The sequence below is a fragment of the Mustela lutreola genome, chromosome 17 (assembly GCF_030435805.1).
Source record: "Mustela lutreola isolate mMusLut2 chromosome 17, mMusLut2.pri, whole genome shotgun sequence".
NCBI lineage: Eukaryota > Metazoa > Chordata > Mammalia > Carnivora > Mustelidae > Mustela > Mustela lutreola.
The window spans coordinates 43,209,090-43,231,722 of NC_081306.1; the positions used below are offsets into that span (position 1 = coordinate 43,209,090).

Here is a 22,633-nt window from a genome sequence, read left to right on the forward strand (position 1 = left end):
TCCAAGGGGCTAGCTGTTTCTGAGATCCCTGGTGGGGGGCCGCCTCACGCCTTTTCTTCTCTGTTTTCTCCTCAGCCTTTTCTGTTTCACCATCTGCACCAACTCATGAGCGTCAGAGGGCTGGCGGGGCTCCAAGCCAGGACGCCGCCCTACATCTGTGCCGACAGAACAGCAGGAGCGTCCCGGCCAAGCACGCCAAGACAACTGTCCCCTCTCTTGGCAGTCCCATGGGTTCCCCGCTGCTTCTTACGGTGGTTGGTTGGGATTTTCTTTTTTTTTTTCCTTTTTTTGGGGGATTTCTTCTTCCGGTGTTCCCTCGTAGAGCCACCTCTCCCCAAGGGAGCACCTCTGGCGCTCGGAGCCATCGGGGGCCCCTACCAACAGCAGTTAACAGCAATGGTGCTGCTCAGGCTTCACCTTGGTGCTCCACGCCAGCCTCCGTGCTGAGTGTCCCGCTGAGCGAGTCTGGGTCAGACGAGCCCACTGCCTAGGGTGGGCACCACTGCTGGGCCACACTCTTCCTCCAGAGGCAGAAGGAGAGCCTCCCTCAGGCGAGAGAGCCCAGAGAAGCCTCTGCCCTCCTTCCCAGGTGACAGGGGTGAAGAAAGCAGGAAAGGAAGGAGTGTGCATGCGGCCCAGGCCTCAGGAGACCCCTGCTTTGGGAACTTTTGGTGACCAGACTGAAAAACCTTATCCCGTGCTTTGAGCGTGCTGGTGAGAGTAGCCACACTTGTTTCCCCTGGAAAGAATCTTCCGTGCCAGCTCCCTTCAGACCCAGGCGGGACCCTGAGAGGGAGTTGCGTGAGGGCTTTTCCAGCTGGCCGCCTGGACATCCTCTTGAACCTGAAGAAGATAGTTCCACGTTCTACCCAAGGGAAGATCAGGCAGACTTCTGCCAGAAGATCAGGCAAACTTGCTCCCGGCAGCAAAGAACCCTGTGCTTGGTTTGGTACCTTTAATATTTATTACTAACCTCCGTTCCGCTCTGGCAGCAGCCTCCAGGGAGACGCTTTGAGCAATCAGGATTTGAGGTGTGGTGATGGCGGGGCTGCATGGCTGCCCCAGGCCACTGGTTTTCAAGAATCAGACAGCAGGCCAACATGCTTCCCAGTCTGTTACCGGCCTGGACCCTGAGGCCAGCGGGTTCCTCAGACCACCTGGGTCAGGGAAACCGAGAAAAGGGGGACCACTGACTCCGAGCCCTTCCCGCCACACGACCTGGGCCTGTGCTGCCCAGACAGGATGAGGACAGAAGACGCATGAACAACTTCCCAGAGGTGGACAGCCTGACCGCACTCCTCCACCTCCAGACAGACAGACCCCAGCATTTAAGTGACCTTCCGATCTCGGACAGTGTCTTCCTTCCTTATCTGTAGCAACTCTTAGGTAGAAGCCAACAAGCACTTCCCAGGACCTGTCCCAAAGGAACATTGCTAAGTGTTGCTACATGACCGGTGGCGAGGTTCCTGTTTGATCACTGTGAATCAATCCTTCCCCCACCTCCCACCCCTCCCTCTCTGTGCATTTGCTAAGTAGGGCACTCAAAAACCAGTCTCCCGTTAGCTCGGATTCCGAGACTCAGACAGGCGATCTCCACATTGGGCCAATAAAGAGGGGTCAACAGCAAATGAGCCGTCTTACACTTAGTACTTCTTTGCGCTCAGCGTTTTTCCATCCGAGGCTCAGAAGAAGTGTGTGTGTGTGGGGGTGCCCCTGGCCCAGTTGTACCAATGAAGCCAGTCGGTGTGTTCTCAGAGTGGATCGGCATTTCCACAGCGGACTGGTCCTCCCTTCCAGAATCTCGGCCGAACTGCCGTGCTCTGAATTACCCATGGTGAAAAAAATCTGCTGTATCAGGCCACTCTGGGATGCTCCAAATAACGCTTCTTCCAAAAAGAAGCCACAGTGATTGTTAAAACCTTGGTGGACTTAGCCGGAATAGTAAGACAGGGAAGAAAGCACCAGAAGTATCCTTCAGATGTGGCACAGTTACGTTTGTCCTCACTCGCCTTAGGAGCTGGCCCGTCTTCTAGCCAAAATCCAATTGTCCTTCCTTGGCTTTTCTAAAAAAAAAAAACGAGGGTGTTTATACTTGGTGTGAAATACTTGATTCAAACGGGGATGACCTCCTCAGGCTAAAAATGAACATCACAGCCTTTTAAAGTCACCACTGAGCTTCATGAATGACTGAAGTCCCGTGGATCCGTGTAATTGGGTCACACAGCAAGGCAGAACAACAGAAGAATGGCTTAGGACTGACAAGAGATCAAAAGACAGCCGTATCCCTTATTTAATTTTGTAATACAGTTGCTCTAATATCCCTAGAGTAAGGATATGTGTGTACATAATAAGAAAAAAAAAAAAAAGACCTGCCTTTTGTGGGGTTCTTTTATATCTGAGTCAGAGGAGTTTAAATTAGACTATAGTTTAGATTGTCGGCTTGTTCTGCCGCGGACAGCAGGATCCCTAGGGTCCCACCTGAATCTGAGTCCCTAATCCAGTGTCCAGAGCATTGGAAGTGTTTGAGCTGCCACGTCAACATCAGGGTTAACCGGGTACCGTGGGGGTCACAATGCGTGTCATTGGTCCTCAGATCGGTTTGCTTCGGCCTCTCACCGCAGAGGGGCTGGTCGGTCCTGAGCTTGCACCTGGGAAATGCTCACTTCTCGGCCAGCTCCTTAGTCTGGAAGGGTCTCCTGGCTCCACTAACCCTGGTCTTTAGCCACCAGTCAAGTTCTCGCTACCTTCTACCACCTTTGCAAGCCTCTGGAAATCCTTCCCACCAATGAAAGCCTTCGATCCCGGCATTGGCCTTTAAGCCAGACCGGCTCTGCTCTGTCTCCGCTGTCCTCGGTCCCCCGGAGACCGTGCCATCTGTAGCCTAGGCAACCACCACCGTGGGCTTGCCAGCCTTCGCCGCAGTAAATCGAGTCGGCTGCCTGCTACTCCCAACCCCTTTGCCTCCCAAGGTCAGACCAAACGCAGGACCAGCAACCTACAGCGGTGGCACAGGCTCTCGCCCCCAGGAGCCAAAGCAATGGGAAATCATGGGTTAGATGCCGTTGGGTCCGATTCTGAGAGTAGACCATTTTCCAGACATGTCTTTCAGGTGACCCTCAACTACCTCAGTTTGAAGGCCCCAAATAAAGCTGATTACTACTAGGGACAAACCGAGGGGGTTCCAATAAATCTTGCTGGTAACTTATAACAAACTTTCACATTTAGGTTCGCAGGGATAGGTTGGGTTTGTTTTTCTTCTGTTCTGTTTTTTAACCTCTTCCCCCAATTTTCCATTAGAATAGTTCCTAGAAATGGATTTCATTTTTCACCGAGTGCCTACCTTCCCAGGGCAGGTAGCCACTGGCTTTTCTTCCCTTCCAACAATACTTTTATTATGATATTAAGACCTTTCTTTGTATAATACATTGCATCTGTGTTTTCAATTTTTCAAATAAATACTTCAACCTGGCAATGGAGAGTAGTGGTGCTGACTGACATTCAACGTGGTTTTGGGGTCGGGGTTCCAGTGGAAAGCCTACGCATGTGTCCTTGTGTTCGCCGAATCCCACTTAACCTCTGCACCTTTGGGAGTAGGTCTTAAAGACAGGAATACAGCTCCCGTAGAGAACCTGGTTTGCCCTCCTTAGTCACTTTCCATGCCCTGTACACTCCTGTCCTTGGGAACAATCAAACACAACATGCCAGAGTGGTCCACACTGTCCTTCGTCTTCACGCCCAGGTCTGTGCTTAAAATCTGCCATCTCGGGCTATGGATACACCTTTCTCCACCCTCAAGATGCAAAAGTTTAACAGGTCACCTTAAAACTGGGACAGTTGCTGCTCAGGGACAGAAGCTGCCAGTCCTAACGGGTTTCAGAGCAAGTCCTGGCTACCAGAGGATCTGCAGGGGGAGCCAATGAATGGGCGTGGCTAGATGCATGGAGACTGCATGGAGACGTCACCAGCGGCATGTTCTGCAAGCTCGTGCTGCTGGTGCATGAAGCCAAGGGCACATCCAAGGGAGGGAGGGAGGTGGGGAAAGCCCAGGGAGGATAAGCAGGAGAATTGCCCAAATGAGCCACCAAGTAAGGAGAGAAGGACTACCTGACGGGAAGATGATCCCGATAAATACAGAAATGGGGACCACTTGCCTGCAGCTGGGGTTTTCCATTCCCCGCAGCAGAATGCAAGGGTGAGCCTGTTCCATCTGAAGAACCACTGATGAGTGGACAGACTGTCCCCTACAAGACCAACATTTGAAATAAAATTTGAAAACTAAATTGTATTCAATTCCTATGTGGTTGAAAATGACCAATATTACAACAGGCATGTTCTCTCGAATTCTGTCAACTCAGCAAGAATTGCGGAGTTCCTATTGTATGCAAGAGACTGTAGAGGGAGAAAAATAAGAGCTGGTCCCTCCTTTAAGGACCTTCCAATCTTGGAAGATAGATGCATTAGAAACTGGAGTATACATGTGAAAAAGATGGACACTCAAGAAATCCAGCAGTAGTCAAAGGAAAGACAGGAATGGGGCAATAGCTTTAGGAGGTAATGGTATCAAGAGAAGTGTTTTTAAGAAAGAACCATGCTTCAAAGCTAAAACAAAGAGGAGATAGAGATTAAGCATGGCAGAACGAAGAGGAAGGCTGTAGCACTCTGCTTGAGATGCGGATTCATTCATTCCTCCTCCAATTTCTTATTTCACATCCACCGCATTGAAAGGCATGAGGGATACAGTGCCAGGGACACATCTGGCCTCTGGAAGCTTGCAGTCGAGTTGGAGCAGCTGGCACGGAACCGGTGGGATGTAGAACCCAAAAGGTATGAAGAGGAGGACACAGCAAGGGAGCTAGTACGTTCAAGCAGGTCAGGGGAAGCTCCCGTCAGCAAATGACATTTAAGCCGAAACCTGAAGAATATGTAAAAGTTGGCATTGGGGCAGGGGCACCTGGGCGGTTCAGACAGTTAAGCACTTGACTTTGGCTCAGGTCGTGCTTTCAGGGTCCTGGGATGCAGCCCCATGTCAGGCTCTGCCCTCAGCGCAGAGTCTGCTTGTCCCTTTACTTCTGCTCTTCCCCCTGCTCACTATAAAAAATGTATTAGAAAATGTTTAAGAACTCTAAAAAAAAAGTTGGCAGTCGGGGAGGGAGAGGGGGAAAATACTCCAGGCAAAGCTAAAGGCATTGCGAGAGACGTTGGAACACTGATCGTGACAGATGTCTGTGCTGACAGAGGGTGGCCAAACTCAGTGCCAAATCCTAGAAGGTCGCAAGAGCCATTGGAAAGATCGGAGACTTTATGGTGGGGATCGTAAGCAGAGGTGTGGTGTGACACTAGCTATCAGGTCTCATCTAAATAACCTCGATAGACTTCTCTGTCTCCCACCTACCCAGCTCTGCCCCTGCCAAACGATTCTCATTCTGCAGCTAGAGTAATTATCATTCCTGAAGTGACATCTGTTCTTGTCACCCTCCCTTCTTAAAACCTTTCCGTGCCTTCTTACTGCTTTTGCTAGATTGAGGTAAGATTAACATAAAATTAACCATTTAGTTCATTTTGGACATTCACACTGTCATGCAACCACCCCCTCTATCTGGTTCCCAAACATTTTCATCTCCCCAGAAGAAAACCTCTTATTAGCAGTCACTCCCTACTCACCCCTCTCCCCAACCCCTCGGATCTGTTTCTGTCTCTATGCAACAGTGTATGACAGATGGAGTTATAAGCCAGTGAGAAAATTAGGGGATATCTAAACACTCAACATGTTTTTTGGAGATATTATATATATATAATCTGTATTTTATATCTGTATACACTTAAATATATATATGTGTGTGTGTATACAGATATAAAATTTATGGTAGTAGTTGCTTCTAGGAAAAAAGGGAGGGGGTGCGGTGGGGACAGGAAACAAAGGAAATTTCACTTTTATCAGGACTGTTTTCTTTTGACAGGGTTTGGAACAAGCTGATATTCAATATGGCACTTTGGCATACTGAATATTTGAAGTTGAGGGAAATTAAGAAGTGGCAGGTACAGGAAGGACTTTCTGACCTTCCTCTGAAGCAGACCATGTGAGAGGTACCCTCCTTATCCTGGAGGCAAGGAACATCCTTATCTCCGTGTGAGAGATGCCAAGAAGAATCTGAACAGATTACCCAAGTTTACTGCACTCAGCTCACAATTTCCTTCAACCGATGACATTTTCCTGTGACTTTGCACTCGTCATCAAACCTAGCATAAACACACTCAGGTTTGGGGCACCCGAATGCCTCAGTAGGTTCAGCATCTGACTTTTGGTTTTGTCTCAGGTCATGATCTCGGGGTCATGGCATCAAGCCCCAAGTCAGGCTCTGTGTCAGGCTCTGCTCAGTGCAGAGTCTGCTTGTCCCTCTCCCTGTGCTCCACCCCCACTTGTACTCTCTCTCTCTCACTCAAAAATACTAATAAAACCACTCGGGGTTAACTGCTTCCTTAGGTCTTCCATCACTAAAAACACAAAATGGTGGAGGGAAACTCTCCTGCAGTTTCTGGCAGCCCCAGAGGGAGGGTTGGGATACCTCCCTTGCTCCAGAGCAAATAGATGTAGGTGAAATTATTTACTAGAAGTAGAATGGGATTGAGTAGCACGTTTGTGGCAGACTGTAGGAAGTTTGGGGTAAAGGCTGTAGCTCATATGACAGCAAGCTCACAGAATGGATAAACAATTTCCAGTCTGCTGTCAGTCGGAGCCCAGCGCTTTTTAGAAAACATGCATTTATGGAGGAAGGATGGCATGGTTCTTCGCTTTTCACCAGCGATGTTTAGCATCAGCCAGACTGGAGAAGAGACACAGCCTGGTTTCACATCGGATGGAGACTGGCCAAAAGGGCAAAGAGAAATCTCGCTGAAGGGAGAACAGAAGTGATGGGTCATGAGAGCCGAGCTCCTGGGGGGAAGGAAAAGCAGCCAGAGAGCTGCTGGTTAGAGCCAGAAAGACCTGCAGGTTGAAATGAGGATGAAAAGTGTTTTTGTAGAATTGGGAGGAATGTGAACTATGCCCAATAAAATGAAGGAGCGAGAGAGGTGACAAAATCAGTCTGGGGTAAGAGAGAGGAATTCCAGAGTTTGGCACACCCCGCCCCCAGAAAGGGCTTCTCTTTAATGCTGAGACCCGTAGAACGGGTGGTAGCGGCTCAGTTTTAGCCAGACCTTGGGACAGAATGATTGGGGGCTGGGGGTGAGGGCGTGGGAAACACCCCTTACCAACTGTTTAAAAAAAAAAAAAAAAAGTGCCCGTTAGGTCTGGCTTCAGTGTAAATGTGCCGTTGTCCAGGCAGTCTTCACAGAGGTCTGTGGGGGGCGGTTTACAAGGGAACAAAACGAACACCCAACGACTGGACCCTGAGAAAGGTCCAGCTACGGACAGGTGCTCAGTTTCCGGCGGGGGAAGATCCTGCAGATCCCAGAAAGATCCCGCACCCGCAAAGGGCAGGCAGGGCTGAGGCAGGTATTTGGGCTCTCGGTCACGGCCTTGGAGGCAACCGGTGCCCTAGGGGACGTGGGTTCCTGGAACTGAGTAGATCACCCCGTCCTGCAGGAAAGATTCATCGAATTGGATTCCGCACGTCTGCAAGGCGAAGACCAAGGGCGGGAACCTCACCACAGCCTCTTCCCGCCCAGTTCCAAGACTCCCGAAACCCACTGCGCGGAGTAAGCAACCGAGCCCGGTTGCCTGGCAACCGGCTCCCCATGCCGGCTCTCGCGGGAGTCGTCCGCAGTGACGCAAGACACACGCGCGTGCGCGCGCGCGCGGTGCATGGCGGGAGCACGCGGCTTTCGCCCTGCTCGGGGGCGGGCTGTCCCGGGAGGCTGAGGAGGCTGGAGTACGACGGGGCCTTCTGGGCCGCAGCCGCCTGGGCTGGCCGCTCGCTGGGGCCCTGGCTGGGCCACCCGCTCGAGGTGCGCAGTCAGGTGAGCCCCTTCCACGCGCGCCCTCGAAGCTCGCTTCCGGGCCGGCCGCCGGCGCTTCCCACCCGGCTGAGGTGGCCTGGGTTCGGCGGGGCACGTCATAATGGAAAGGCAGTTTGGCGCCTAGGGGGTCCGCCGCGTTTGCTGTTTAACCGTCACGCCGGCCACTCATTCCTGTGCCCCCGTGGGCTCCTAGAGGCCACTTCTGCTTGCCGCTCCCCCCTGCTTTCTGCTCCTCAGCCCACCTCTACGTCTCTCTTCAGGGTTCTGTTCTTGGCCCTCTTTTAGCAGGCGGTGGTCCGCTGTCCCCTCTCCCCGGTGACCGGGCTCCTGAGTGCCCTCGGCAAACAGGACGTGCCTTGGAAGCTCTGGGACCGCGTTTTATGTCGTTGCGGGGCCGCTCTCTGTGCCGCGATGCGTTATCTCAGACTGTCTGAATCCGAACTCAGGGTACTCGCGTCCTCGCCCGGTCGTCCACTTCCGGTGTATTCACCGACCGAATTCGCGACCGCCGCTCCGGCGCGGAGCTGTCCGGTGTGCCTCTTCGTTCTAGGGAGGGGCCAGGTCCTCGACAGCGGTCCCCGTGTCACCCCGCCCTCTGCGCTCCTGTGGCCCTCCCGCGGGTTTTTCGGGCTTGTTCCGTCTCTTCCTTCAGCTTTCTTGTCCTCAGACCCGATCATTTCAAAGGACCGATCTTCAAGTTCGCTCATCTTTTCTCTTACTCCTCAGATCTGCTGCTGGGTCCCTCTCCCGAGCTTGACATTTAACCGACTTTCCAGTCCACAGTTTCTTTTCTTTCTTTTTTTTTTTTTTTAAGATTTTATTAATTTATTTGACAGACAGAGATCACAAGTAGACAGAGAGGCAGGCAGAGAGAGAGAGAGGGAAGCAGACTCCCTGCTGAGCAGAGAGCCCGATGCAAGGCTCCATCCCAGGATCCTCAGATCATGACCTGAACTGAAGGCAGAGGCTTAACCCACTGAGCCACCCAGGCGCCCCAAGTCCACAGTTTCTTTCTGGTTCCTTTGCATGATTCTTTTTTCTCATAGATACTCTCGTTTTCTTCATCTGTTGTTTTCTGATCGCCTTTAGTTCTTTGTCTGTGGTTTCCAGAGCTCACGGGAACACCGGAACGATGGTTGGCTTCCAGGTCGCCTTTAGGAAGCGCGATGTCTGGGCTTCCTTGGGGCCTGGTTTCCGTCAGATTCTTTTTTTTTTTTTTCCCCCTGTGGAGGGGCCATACTTTGCTGTTTCTTGGTGTGTTTTATAATTTTTGGTGGATGGTTGTATGTTCTCAATGTCTCCAAAGGTGATTTTCTTAGTCATCAGGCATTGCTAATTTCTTGCTTGTCGGGGGCAGGAATTGGGTGTTACCTTTCCAACAGATTTTTCAAAGTGTGTACCTTTGTTTTTGTATGACCCCTGAAGCGTCTGTTTCATTTACTCTACAGTGAGTAAGTAACCTGACATAGATGTCCCTAAGTGCCTGACTCTAAACTGGGAAGCAGGGAAAGGGGATTCTGTCTCTTCAAATAAGATAGATGCCCCCATGGGAAGCTGTTTGCTGCTGAGGGATCTAACTGAAGCATCCATCCTGGTCCTCAGGGATCCATCAGACTGTCCTAAATGTGTGACCCTAAATTTATGAAGGACAGGATTTCCACTGCCTGTCCTGGCATCAGCCAACTTCCTCAGGACTGCAGGCTGCTGTCCATAGAGTGGCAGCATGTCTGTCTGAGGAATGGGGGATGTTGGCTGGTTTTCTTTCACATGCTGCTCACTTGTGAAAAATCAGCAGCCTCTCCCTTTATTTTGTAAAGATTTCTGTGGGGGCTGAAAGTTTTTGGTTAGGTTCCAGAGCTCCAAAATAGTCGACTGTAATCACTTTTCCCAGCTCAATGGTTGCTTTGGTGAAGAGCTTCCTACTCTGCCATTTTGTGTGACATAGTGTTTTCTTTTGTTTTTAAATTTGACAATCTGTTTATTTATTTATTTATTTAGAGAAAGCGTGAGCATGTGGGACAGGGAGAGGGAGAGAGAGAGCAAGAATCTCAAGTAGGCCCCATGCTCATCACAGAACCTAACACTGGGTTTGATCTCACGATGACCCTGAGATCATGACCTGAGCCGAAATCAAGGGTCAGACTCCTAACAGACCAAACCATCCAGGCACCCTGACAATCCATTTTTTCAAACAGGTCTATTTAGACAGTTTACATTTAATAAAAATTTTGATTGGTTAGGATTTAAGTCTTCAATTTTACTTGTTTTCTCTTTATTCCCTCTGTTTCTTTTGTACCTCTCTCCCTTTTCTTGCCCTATTGTGGGACAGGACTTGAACATTTTTTAGTATGCCACTTTAATATTTCTAGACTTTTAATGTAGCTCTCATTTTATAGATTTTTGGTGGTTGCTATAGAGGTTATATTATACACACTTATGATAATTTAGTAGTATTAATCTTTTTAGCAGTTCATGTGGAATATAGAAACTTTACCACCTTTACATCCCTTTCCCTTTCTTTATGAGATTGTAGTCTTGAATATTATTTCTGCATACATTGAGAACCTCATGAGATGATGTCATAATTTTGCTTTCATCTATCAAACATAACTTTAAAAATTCAAGAGATTACATTCACCTAGATATTACACTAAAAAGTGCTTTTTTCCTTCATTCCTGGTGTTTCCAGTTTGTTATTTCCTTTCCATTTAAAGAACTTTTCCTTGATCACATCCTTTTTGTTTTGTTTTGTTTTAAGATTTTGTTTCTAAGTAATCTCTACACCTAACATAGGGCTCAAACTCCCAGCCCTAGGATCAAGAGTTGCATGCCCTACAGCCAGAGCCAGTCAGGCTGCCCACACCCTTCTTTTAGAGCAGTTCTGACAGTGGCAGATCATTTTATTTTCCTTTATCTCATAGTGTCTTTATTCCACCTTCATTCACTGGATATAGAATTATGCATCATCAGTTCTTTTCTTGCAGCACTTAAAAAAAAATGTTTGCCACTTCTTTCTCTCCTCATGGTTTCTGATGAGAAATTTCTCATCCTTTGAATTGTTCTTCCCCTGTATTTTCCCTCCATCCACTTTCAAGATTTTTTCTTTGTCTTTTATTTTCAGACATTTGATGTGTCTGGGTGTTGATTTATTGGGGTTTATCCATTTAGGGTTTGCTCAGATTCTTGAATTGGTAGGTTTATGTCCTTTGCCAAATTTAGGATCTTTCCAGCAATCATTTCCTCAAGTATTCTTTGTGTATCACAATCTTTTTCCTGTCCTAGGACTCCAGTAAATGGAGTAAGATCTTTTGTTATTGTCTTGTAGGCACTTGTTCTTTTTTTTCCTGTTTTGTCTCTGTTGTTCAGATTGGGTATTTCTACTGATATATCTTCAGGTTCACTGATTCTTTCCTCTTTTAAATCTTCATTTTGTTATTAACCCCATTCTTGAGTTTCCACTTACTGTAATTTTTCATTCTGAAATTTCTGTGTGGGTCTTTATATCTTTTTCTTTGATGAGGCTTTCTGTTTTCCAGTATCTTTCAAAAGTGTTTATAATTACATGTTGGAACATTTTTGTGATACCTGCTCTAAAATCTTTATTTAGTAATTCCAACATCTTGTCACGTCAGCGTTGGCATCTGTTGATTGGCTTTTCTCATTTGAGTTGTTTTTCTGGTTTTTAGTATGAGGAATAATTTTTTATTTTATCCTGGACATTTTGTTTTGAGGCTGGATATATTCTGGTTATTATGTTTTGAGGCTCTATTTCCTATAAATATCTTCTATTTTAGCAGTCAAATGTGGACCTTCTGGTCCATATTTGTAGGCAAAATGCAATTTAGTTTTTGAAACCTCTGCAGCTCTAGCTTGGCCTGACCCACTTGTATACTATTCAGAGGCCAATTTGAACCATCAGAATTTTCCACATTGAGGTTCAGTTCTCAAAGCTTTTGTTTTGTTGTTGCTGATTGGTTTCACATGTGGGCTGCTTGGGGTGGCATGCCCTGTCCTTCATACACATATTTAAAGAATCCCTTTTCCTATGGGGTGCCTAGGTGGCTCAGTCAGTTAGGCATCCAGCTCTTGATCTCAGCTCAGGTCTTGATCTCAGGGTCATGGGTTTGGGCAACCCCCCCGCCCCCCGCAAAAAGAATCCTTTTTCACATTCTATTTGAGACAGCATGGTGTGCTACCCTTTATAGTATTATTCAGTTAGTGCAGGTTGTGGATAGTAGGGCTCCTCCCCAATCTCTTCAGTACTTGATGGGAAGGGGGAGGTGTCACCTCTGCTTTGCTGGGGCAGAGTGGGCATTGATGAACTGGGCTTTGTCCCACAGTCTCTGCGGTACCTGATGGGAAGAGGAACACTATGGGTTCTTTCCTGGTGTTTGCCTGGAGTAGGGTGGCAGTAGTCAAAATGGTGCCATCCTGCAGAACTCCCCTCTTCATGGTCATTTGGCTAGAGAGAGTGGGCATTTCTTAGGGCTTTTCCAGGTGAGGCAGTTGGCGGGGGGCTTGCTGGCATTTTCTGTTGTAGGCTGCTCTGTTACCCAAGACAGGATAAACAGAAGACAAAACAAACCGACCACCTGGGAAACTCACCACTGGGTCTTCTCTTAGGTCCCTACCCAGTTTGCCTTCTTTTCTCCGCCTCTTGAAAGAGGTCTTTCAAGAGGACCATGGATTCATGTATTTTGAGCAGGAGTTTTGGTTGTAATTAGCAAGAAGAATGTGATGGCTGTATTTAGTCTGTCTTCTGTGGAACCAGAAACAACATCTGGCATTTGTAATCATTTTATTGAGAAATTTTGAGAGTGTGACTACTCCTTTTAGCAGTGATACACTTGCTCCTGTGTGATGAACACTCCTGTCCATACTGTGTATGGGTTATGTCTCAGGGTCACAGCTGGCAGTGAAACCTCACCTCAGTATACAGCATGCAGAACCCCACTCTCTAGCCCATCTGCCTCCGTATCTCTTTCCTCATTTCATCTGTCCATGTGGGCCCTGTTCTCCAGGTGAACAGCCTCAGCCTTTTTATCCCTTACTAGACTCGCATATGGTTGGTGGACTGGCAGGAGATTAGGTGGGCTAGTCCATGGCAAACACTTAGAACAGCAGCTGGCACCAAATCAGCAGGCATTACACAGGGGTCGGTGGTTGTTAAATCCTTCAAGTTTGGCATGGACTCTGCTTCAGTAAAAGATAACCCAAATTGTCTGTGATCTCCCACCAAAGTAGCAGAGTCAATTCTCGTTAGCTTCAGTTTGAAGACGAAATTTTTGGCCACTCAGTAATCTGCCAACATTTATCAAGTGCTCGCTGTGTTGCACATCCAAACATGAGCAAATAAGGTATAATCCAGGTCTTCAAAGAGCCCAGAGACTTGCGTGGGGAGTAATATATATATGAATGCACACAATACATAAATGCAATGAAATTAGTCTGTACAAGACAGAATGGGGACTGCAGGGTGGACGTGGCCATATGTTTGGGGCTGAGGAAGGGTCCACAGAGGTTGTGACACTCAGGCTGAATCTTAGAAGATAAATAGGTTTTCCCTAGGTGAGTTAAGGCATTCCATGCAGAAGCATAGATCAGTGCAAGTAGTTTAGTGTCCATATAATCTGTGTCATATTTCTTTCTTTTTTTTTTTTAAAGATTTTACTTATTTATTTGACAGACAGAGATCACAAGTAGACAGAGAGGCAGGCAGAGAGAGAGAGAGAGGAGGAAGCAGGCTTCCCGCTGAGCAGAGAGCCCGACGTGGGACTCGATCCCAGGACCCTGAGATCATGACCCGAGCCGAAGGCAGCGGCCCAACCCACTGAGCCACCCAGGCGCCCTCTGTGTCATATTTCTATAGGTCGATCGAAATTGTATGTTTAGAGAAGCACACAAGCCAGACTATTTTACATGCTTATGCTGCTGGTTTTATCTCTTGTCATTTGCATACAGATAATTATAATTTGAGTTGATATAACATATTGATAACTGCACAGTGATAGAGAGTATCCAATTTATTTTATTTTAGCATTATATTCATTTATTTGACAGAGACAGTTAAGAGGGAACACAAGCAGGGGAAGTGGGAGAGGGAGAAGCAGGCTTCCCACCCAGCTCCAATGCAGGGTTCAGTCCCAGGACCCTAGGATCATGACCTGAGCCAAAGACAGAGGCTCAACGACTAAGCCACCCAGGTGCCTCCAGAGTAACCATTTTAAAGGTAAACCTCTTGGATCTGATTCATTTTTTTTTTAAAGATTTTTATTTATTTATTTGACAGAGATCACAAGTAGGCAGAGAGGGAGGCAGAGAGAGGAGGAAGAAGGCTCCCCACTTGAGCAGAGAGCCTGATGCAGGGCTCGATCCCAGGACCCTGAAATCATGACCTGAGCCTAAGGCAGAGGCTTTAACCCACTGAGCCACCCAGGCGCCCTGGATCTGACTCTTTCGAGATAAGACCAGCGTCTGGACACACATTCAGTCCCAAGTATAAGATAAGAACCCCACTGAGTTGCTGATCTGAACTGAGTATGAGGGCAAGAAATACAGGGTTGCGGTACCTGCCTGAGTGATAGCAACTTGAGTTTTTACCACAAATGTGCTGGATCTCCCTGCCTCCACTGTGTTGCTGATACAGCTGTGCAGCCTGTTTCCAGCTGCCTCTGGCATCTGTTAGAGGCAGAGCTATTTCCTCCAGACTTTTTACTTTGGATAAGACTTGGCCAGATTCAATTTCATCTTCCATATTGGGACGTCTGGGGTAGGGTGGCAGCTAAACCACGTACCTTTTCCCCCACTGTCACCAGTTTGCTCCTGTCCTCTCCAGCTTCTCTTTTCCTAGGACAGCACTGGCTGGAGGCTGCTGTTGTTCTGCTGTTCTGCTGTTATGGAGGGCATGACCCAGAGCACACGGAATCTTCCCTGTGTATCTTCCGCCTTTCCCCTTGCCTCTTCTCTCCCCTTGCTGCCTCTTTGAATGCACTAAAACCCAGCATTCCCACACACCAGCCTCTCTGTGGACCGCAGCCTTTCATGTGCCTCCACCCGAAACTTCCCTAGGCTCCTCTTAGCCCCCGATCCCCTATGCCCAAGACAAGACTTCCTCACAGAAACCTCTTTGGCTAAGTTGTGTCACCATCCTATGTTATCATGACAGCCTGGGGCAGAGTGTATTTTCTGATGGTGACCACAGTAATATCTCCCATTACACATGCTCTTGTTACAATATAATCTTACTGCTGCTTCCATCCCAATGACGGTGGCAGTTTGTCTCTTCCCTTGAACGTGTGCAGATCTTTGAGATTGTCTTGACCAAATTCAGTAGGACAGAAGCGATGCTGTGGTACTTCCCAGGCCGATCATCAAAATGCTGCGCACATCTGCCTTTTTCTCTGGGAATGCTTTCTCTTTCAACCAAGCCGTCATATTGTGAGGGAACTCAAACTAACCAATATGGAGAGACAATAGGCAGAAGAAATGTGCATCTGTTCCGGCCCACAGTTCAGCAGAGGTCCCAGCTGATGACTGGTATCAGCCACTAGCTAGTTGAGTGAAGATGCCTCTAGATGATTCCAGCCTCTACCCATCAAGCACCCTTAGCCTTTGAGTCTTCCTAGCTGACTTCCCAGACATTGCAGGCCAGAAACAAGCCAGTGCGCTGGAATCACAGAATCTCGGAGGATCTAAAAATGATTATTTGGGGTGCCTGGGTGGCACAGTCAGTTCAGCATCCAACTCTTGGTTTTTGGCTCAGGTCATGATCTCAGGATCAGGAGATCGATCCCCGCATCAGACTCTGTGCTCAGTGCAGCGTCTGCTTGAGATTCTCCTTCTGCCCCTCCCGGTTGCGCTCGCTCGCTCTCTCTCTTTGTGTGTGTCTCTCCAAGAAAGGAAGGAAGGAAAAGAAAGGGAGAGGGGAAAAAGAAAGAAAATGATTGTTTTGTACTACTGCACATTTTATTGTTTTTTTTTTTTTTTTTACTATTAGTAACTGAAACAGTCTTTTTCTTTTCTACTTCTGTACTTTCGGTGTATTTTATGTTTCCACTGTCTGATTTCCATGTTAGACTATACGCTCCTTGAGAGCTGGTTCTGTGTCTGCTGTGCTCCTTGCTGTATCTTACGTGGCACAAAGAAGGCAGTGGGTGCCTTTGCAATAACTAGTGAATTAATGAATAGGAGGTTTGTGTTTTCTCTTCTTTTAATGTGGGTAGACGTGCATGTTGGTGTCTGTATTTGCAAGCAGGCATCCAGGTGTTTCTGCATCCAGGGTAGCTTCTGGTCTGCAGCTCTGTGCTTACCGGGCTGATCCCTTCCTCCCCAGGAATCTTCTTCTCTCCACCCCCCCCCCCGACCCTGACTATCCACTGGTGTGAGATCTACTTGACTGGTTCTGTCACATTTGTTACTTGCAAGTGGTGCCTCTAAGGAAAGGTGAAGAAATAGGAGGCCGGGAGTTCCAAAAACATACTTGACCCATTTTATAATTTTGTCAATGACAATCTTGAGAGAATAAATACAACCCTTAGGTAGTCTGGTATTTTGTCCTTCACAGCCGTTCACGGGTGGTGTGGAAGGCGAGGTTAACAGCTGTTACTGTGCCATTATGGAAAAACTTCAGGCTGCCCTCTAGTGGGAAGTAGTACATTAAAGTACTATATTCTACTCCAAGGCAACCTTGAACACGGAAGGAAGAAACAAGAGTGTAGGGATCAGTCCTGTCTGGTCATTTTTTTGTCCTGTAATCGGGGCCTACAGCATTATCTGGCAGGTAGTAGGAGCTCAGCTAATATTTACTGAGCAAAGTAAACAACGTGCACTGTTTGGGAGTACTAGCACATTTCTTTGGATCTTACTATGTAGCCGACATTAAGCCAAGTGCTGTAGATGATATAAATCAGGGCCAGGTAGTTAATATTTGAGGCATAGAGGCCATATGGTCTCTGTCACTACTCAACTCTACTGTTGTGGTAGGAAAGCAGCCACAGACATACATAATCTAATGAGCATGACTCTGTTCCAGTGAAACTTTATTTATAGCAATAGGTGACCTGTTTGCAGGTCATAGTTTGCTGACCCCAATATAAATAATAATATAAATACTAAAAACGGATTTTTCTAGTCAGGTACACCAATAATCTCCTATTGCCAAATCCACTGGATCCTTTAAAAATGTTTTTTGAGGGGCACCTGGGTAGCTCAGTGGGGTAAGGCCTCTGCCTGTGGCTCAGGTCATGATCCCAGGGTCCTGGGATCAAGCCCCACATCGGGCTCTCTGCTTGGCAGGGAGTCTGCTTCTCCCTCTCTCTCACTGCCTGCTTCTCTGCCAACTTGTGATCTCTCACTGTCAAATAAATAAATTAAAATCTTTAAAAAATAAAGTAAAATAAAATAAAAATGTTTTTTGGGGTGCCTGGGTCGCTCAGTGGGTTAGGCCTCCGCCTTTGGCTCAGGTCATGATCTCAGGGTCCTGGAATCGAGCCCTGTATCAGGCTCTCTGCTCAGCGGGGAGCCTGCTTCCCTCTTCCTCTCTGCCTACTTGTGATCTCTGTCAAATAAATAAATGAATCTTTAAAAAGTGTTTTTTAATATGAAGTATTTCAAACTTCAAAAATATACAGAGGATAATATAAGGAATATTTCCTTTATCACCAAATGTTTATATTTTGCCATGTTTCAGATCTTTAAAAATAAAAATTCAGGGGCGCCTGGGTGGCTCAGTCAGTTAAGCATCTGCCTTTGGCCCAGGTCATGATCTCAGGGTCCTGGGATTGAGCCCCACATAGGGCTTTCTGCTCAGCAGGGAGTCAGCTTTTCCCTCTCCCTTTAGCCCCTCCCCCACCCCGTGAATGCTCTCTCTCATGCTTATGTGCACACTCTCTTATGCACATCCACACACTCTCTCTCCAAATCTTTAAAAAACAATAAAATAAAAATATATTAAAGATACAATTAAAGTTCCTTTGTGTATGCCACCTGAATGCCATTTCTAGGTGTGAACATGATGTTGAAGTTGTGTGTTTTCTTCCTGTGCATACAATTATTATCTTAATATATGTGGGGTATCCATATTAGGAATATTATTATTTAGTATCCTTTAACTTTGCATGTATCATTATGTCACTTTGCTTTTTCACTTAATGTTGTTTTTGACATTTATCCATATGCTATGTGTACAACATTGAATTATTTTTAATAAGTGTTTTTTGCACACAAAGGACACAAGGATTGTCTGTTTCCTTCTAGAAGTTTTATATTTTTACCCTTTATTTAGTTCTCTGATCCATTTTTTTTTTTTAAGTAATCTCTGAGCCCCAACATGGGGCTCAAACCCATGACCCCGAGACCAAGAGTCACATGCTCTACCAACTGAGCCAACCAGGCACCCCTTTCTGGTCCATTTCAGATTAATTTTTTGTGTACTGTGTGAGGTAGGGGCTGAGAGTAATTTTCTTCCATACGGATATCTAGTGTGGGCACTTCATAATGTGTTCACAAATTCTTTGACACACTGATCTTCGAAAGATAGAAACTAATTCTTCTTAGGTGTGGGATGTACTTAATGACTTGATTTTAATGAATGGAATGTGATAGAAGTGATGGTGTGTGGCCCAAAATTAAGGCATAAAAGTCATTTTGGTTTTTCTCTTGCTCTCTCTCCTTGGATTCCTCACCCTGCAGGAAGCCAGATGCCGTATGCTGAGGACAATTAACAAACCTTATGGAGAGGGCCATGTGGTGAAGAACCAAGGCCTTTTGCCAATGGCTGGCAAGGAACTGGGGCTTTCTCTGAACGCTAAGCAAGTGAGCTATCTTGAAAGCAAATCTTACAGCGCTCATTGGGCCTCCATATGACTATAGCCCTCACTGATGCCCTGACTGCCTCTTCATGAGAGCGTCAGAGCCAGAGCCACCCAAGTAAGCCACTCTCAAGTTCCTGACTCACAGAAACTATAAGATAAATGTTGATTTAAGCCACTAAATTATGGAATAATTTGTTCTGCAGTGATAGAGAACTAATACATCCCATGTTCCAGCATCTTCCTCATTGAATTACAGCAGTGCCAATGTAGAACATCAGCCAGCAACATATATGTTAGTCTTTTTTTCTGGATTCTCTACTCTCTTCCCGTAAACTATATGTCTGTTTTTTTTTTTTTTTAAAGATTTTATTTATTTATTTGTCATAGAGAGAGAAGCGAGAGAAAGCACAGGCAGACAGAGTGGCAGGCAGAGGCAGAGGGAGAAGCAGGCTCCCCACCAAGCAAGGAGCCCGATGTGGGACTCGATCCCAGGACGCTGGGATCATGACCTGAGCTGAAGGCAGCCGCTTAACCAACTGAGCCACCCAGGCGTCCCATGTCTGTTTATGCAAATAGCATACTGTCTTCACTGCTGTAACTTTTTCCGTAGTCTTCAAGTCGTGTAGCGTAAGTCTTCCAAATTTGTTATTGTTATTTCTTTTGTCAAAATTGATTTGGCTATTCTGGGTTCTTTTGCATAACCATATATATTTTAAATTAGTCAATTTCTACAAGAAAAAAAAAGCCGACTGGGGTTTTCTTTGTTTTTTTTTTTAATATATTTTTAAAATTTTATTTATTTGACAGAGAGAGAGATCACAAGTAGGCAGAAAGACAGGCAGAGAGAGAGAGAGAGCATGGTTATATACCATGCTGAGCAGAGAGCCCGATGTGGGGCTCTATCCCAGGACCCTGAGATCATGATGTGAGCCGAAGGCAGAGGCTTTAACCCACTGAGCGACCCAGGCGCCCCTCAACTGGGGTTTTCATTGGTACTGAACCAAATCTATAGCTCAATGTGAGGATAATGGTTATCTTAACAACATTGAGTCTTCCAATCCATGAACACGTATCTCTCCATTTATTTAGGTTTTCTTGAATTTCTCTCAAAAACGTTTTGCAGATTTGTGTAATGAATGTTTTAGTGTAGAAGTTTTGCATGCATTGTGTTAAATTTTAAATATTTCATGTTTTATGCTATTATAATTGGTATTGTGTTTTTAAGTATAAATTGTTCATTGTTGCTGCAATTGATTTTTCTGTACCGATCCCATCTGTTTCATGCACTCTTGCTCAGTTCACTCATCAGCTCTAGCAATTCTTCTGTAAATTGCATCAGATTGTCTCCGAACACAAATCACGTGATCTGTAAATAAGAAACGTTTTTACTTCTTTCTTTCCAATTTCTATGTTATTTCATTCTTTTTCTTGCCTTTAGTGTCCTGGTAATGTTGAATAGAACTAATGAGAGTGGATGTCCTTACCTTGTCCTAGTCTTTCCTCATTAAGTATGTACGTATATGTGGTGATAATATTGAAGATCTATTCTCCTAACAAACCTCAGGTATACAACATAGTATTGTTGATTATTGTCATCATGATGCATATTATATCCACAGAACTTACTCGTTTATAGCTGAAAATTTGTACTCTGTACCCTTTGACTAACATATCTCCATTTCCCTCACCACTCCCAGGCCCTGGCAGCTGCCATCCTACTCTATTTCTATGAGTTTGATTTTTTTAGATTCCACGTGTAAGTGAGGACATACAGTATTTGTCTCTGACTTATTTCACTTAGCATAATTCCCTCAGGGTCTGTCCATGTTGTTACAAAAAGCAGAATTTCCTTCCTTTTAGGGCTGAATAATATTCCATTCTGTGTACATACTGAATTGTCTACATGCAGTCTCCCATAGATGGACACTTAGGTTATTTCCATGTCTTACTTATTGGGAATAATGCTGTGATGAACATGGAGACACAGGTCTTGGTTCAAGATCATGATTTCATTTTCTTTGAATATATACTCAGAAGTGAGGTTACTGGATATATGGTAGTTATATACATATATATTTTTTGAGGAACTGCCAAACTTTTTTCCACAGCCATATTTGTGGGTTCCAGATTCTCCACATCCTCACCAACACTTACTTTTCTTTTTAAACTTATTATTATGGTCATCCTAATAGTTATGAAATGACACCTCACAGTGCTTTTGGTTTACATTTCTCTAATGATTAATGACACTGATGTCATGTCCTTGTTGGCCATTTGTATATCTTTGAGAAATAGTTATATGAGTCCTTTGCCTATTTTTAAATTATTTTTTAAAAAGATTTTATTTATTTGACAGAGATCACAAGTAGGCAGAGAGGCAGGCAGAGGTGGGGCTGAGCAGGGAGCCTGATGTGGGTCTCAATCCCAGGACTCTGGGATCATGACCTGAGCTGAAGGCAGAGGCTTTAACCCACTGAGCCACCCAGGCACCCCCTTTGCCTATTTGTTAATTGCACTATTCCTCTTTTTGTTATTGAGTTGTAGAGACTTGCTGTATATTCTGGATATTAAACTCTGATCAGATATCTAATCCCATTCTGTGGATTGTCTTTGCACATTCTTTTTTTTTTTTTTTTTAAGATTTTACTTATTTATTTGACACACAGAGAGAGAGAGAGAGAGATATCACAAGCAGGCAGAGAGGCAGGCAGAGAGAGGAGGAAGCAGGCTTCCTGCATGACCCAAGCTGAAGGCAGAGGCTCAACCCACTGAGCCACCCAGGTGCCCCTGTCTTTGCACATTCTTAATAATCACCTTTGATGCACAAATTTTTTAATTTTGTTGAAGCCCAGTTTAGTTTTTTTTTAAAATATTATTTTAGAGAGAGTGTGTGTGTATGAAAGAGAGAGAGAGAAACTGGGGGAAGGGGAAGAGGGAGAATCTCAAGCAGACTCCCCACTAAGTATGAAGCGTGATGTGGGGCTTGATATCACAACCCTGAGATCATGACCTGAGCAAAAACCAAAAGTCGGATGCTTAACCAGCCGAGCCATCCAGGTGCCCTTAGTTTTTCTTTTGTTGTTAATGCTTTTGATATGAAATCCAAGGTCATCAAGATCTACCCCTGTGTTTTCTTTTAGAAATTTTATGGTCTTAACTTTAATATTTAGGTTAACTAATTCTTCTTCAGTATTGTTTTTGCATATTCGGAATGCTTCCAATTCTGTATGAATTTGAGGATTGACTTTTCTATTTCTGAAAAAAAAAAGAAAAGGCTGTTGAAATTCTGGTAGGTATTGCTTTGAATTTACAGATTGCTTTGCGTAGTATTGTTGTCTTAACAGTAGTAAGTCTTCTAATTAACAGGGGGTGTCTTTCTATTTGTTTAGGTCTTCTTTAATTTCTTTCAGCAGTATTTTGTAGTTTTTAGTGTACACATCTTTGGTTAAATTTATTCCTAGGTATTATAGTATCTTAGAGTCTACTGTAAATGGAATTGCTTACTTTCTTTTTGGATTATTTACTGCTGATAATATACAAACACAATTTAACACAATTGATTTTGTGAGTTGCTCTTAAACCCTGCAGCTTTGTTGAGGGTTCTAGCTCTAGTGGCTTCCTTATGAATTCCTTGGGATTTTCTGTGTAGGATAATGTCATCTACAAATAGAGATGATGTTACTTCTTCCTTTGGAATTTGAATGTATTTTATTTCTTTTTCTTGTCTGGTATCTCTGTCTAGAACTTCTAGATCAGTGTTGAGTAGCAGTGGCTAAAGACGTGCATCCTTTTCTTGTTCTTGATCTTACATTTTCAGTCTTTCACCACTGAATATGCTATTAAACATGGAGATTTCATAAATACCT

The 22,633-nt window shown here is 45.5% G+C and overlaps 2 protein-coding genes across 3 annotated transcripts in view; both read left to right on the top strand.

Annotated features, from left to right (window-relative positions):
• The window catches only part of HIP1 (huntingtin interacting protein 1), a 139,759-nt gene extending 136,287 nt beyond the window's left edge, over window positions 1-3,472 (top strand). For both annotated transcript variants that reach the window (XM_059154928.1, XM_059154927.1), the window contains exon 32: window positions 76-3,472. The gene's annotated coding sequence lies outside the window, so the exon portion shown is untranslated. The remainder of the gene's footprint in view (window positions 1-75) is intronic.
• Window positions 3,473-7,820: 4,348 nt separating this feature from the next.
• The window catches only part of POM121C (POM121 transmembrane nucleoporin C), a 57,118-nt gene continuing 42,305 nt past the window's right edge, over window positions 7,821-22,633 (top strand). Inside the window, exons 1-2 of the mRNA XM_059155729.1 lie at window positions 7,821-7,956; window positions 18,646-18,882. Of these exons, the coding sequence (XP_059011712.1) occupies window positions 18,854-18,882 (29 nt within the window). The 5' untranslated portion in view covers window positions 7,821-7,956; window positions 18,646-18,853. The remainder of the gene's footprint in view (window positions 7,957-18,645; window positions 18,883-22,633) is intronic.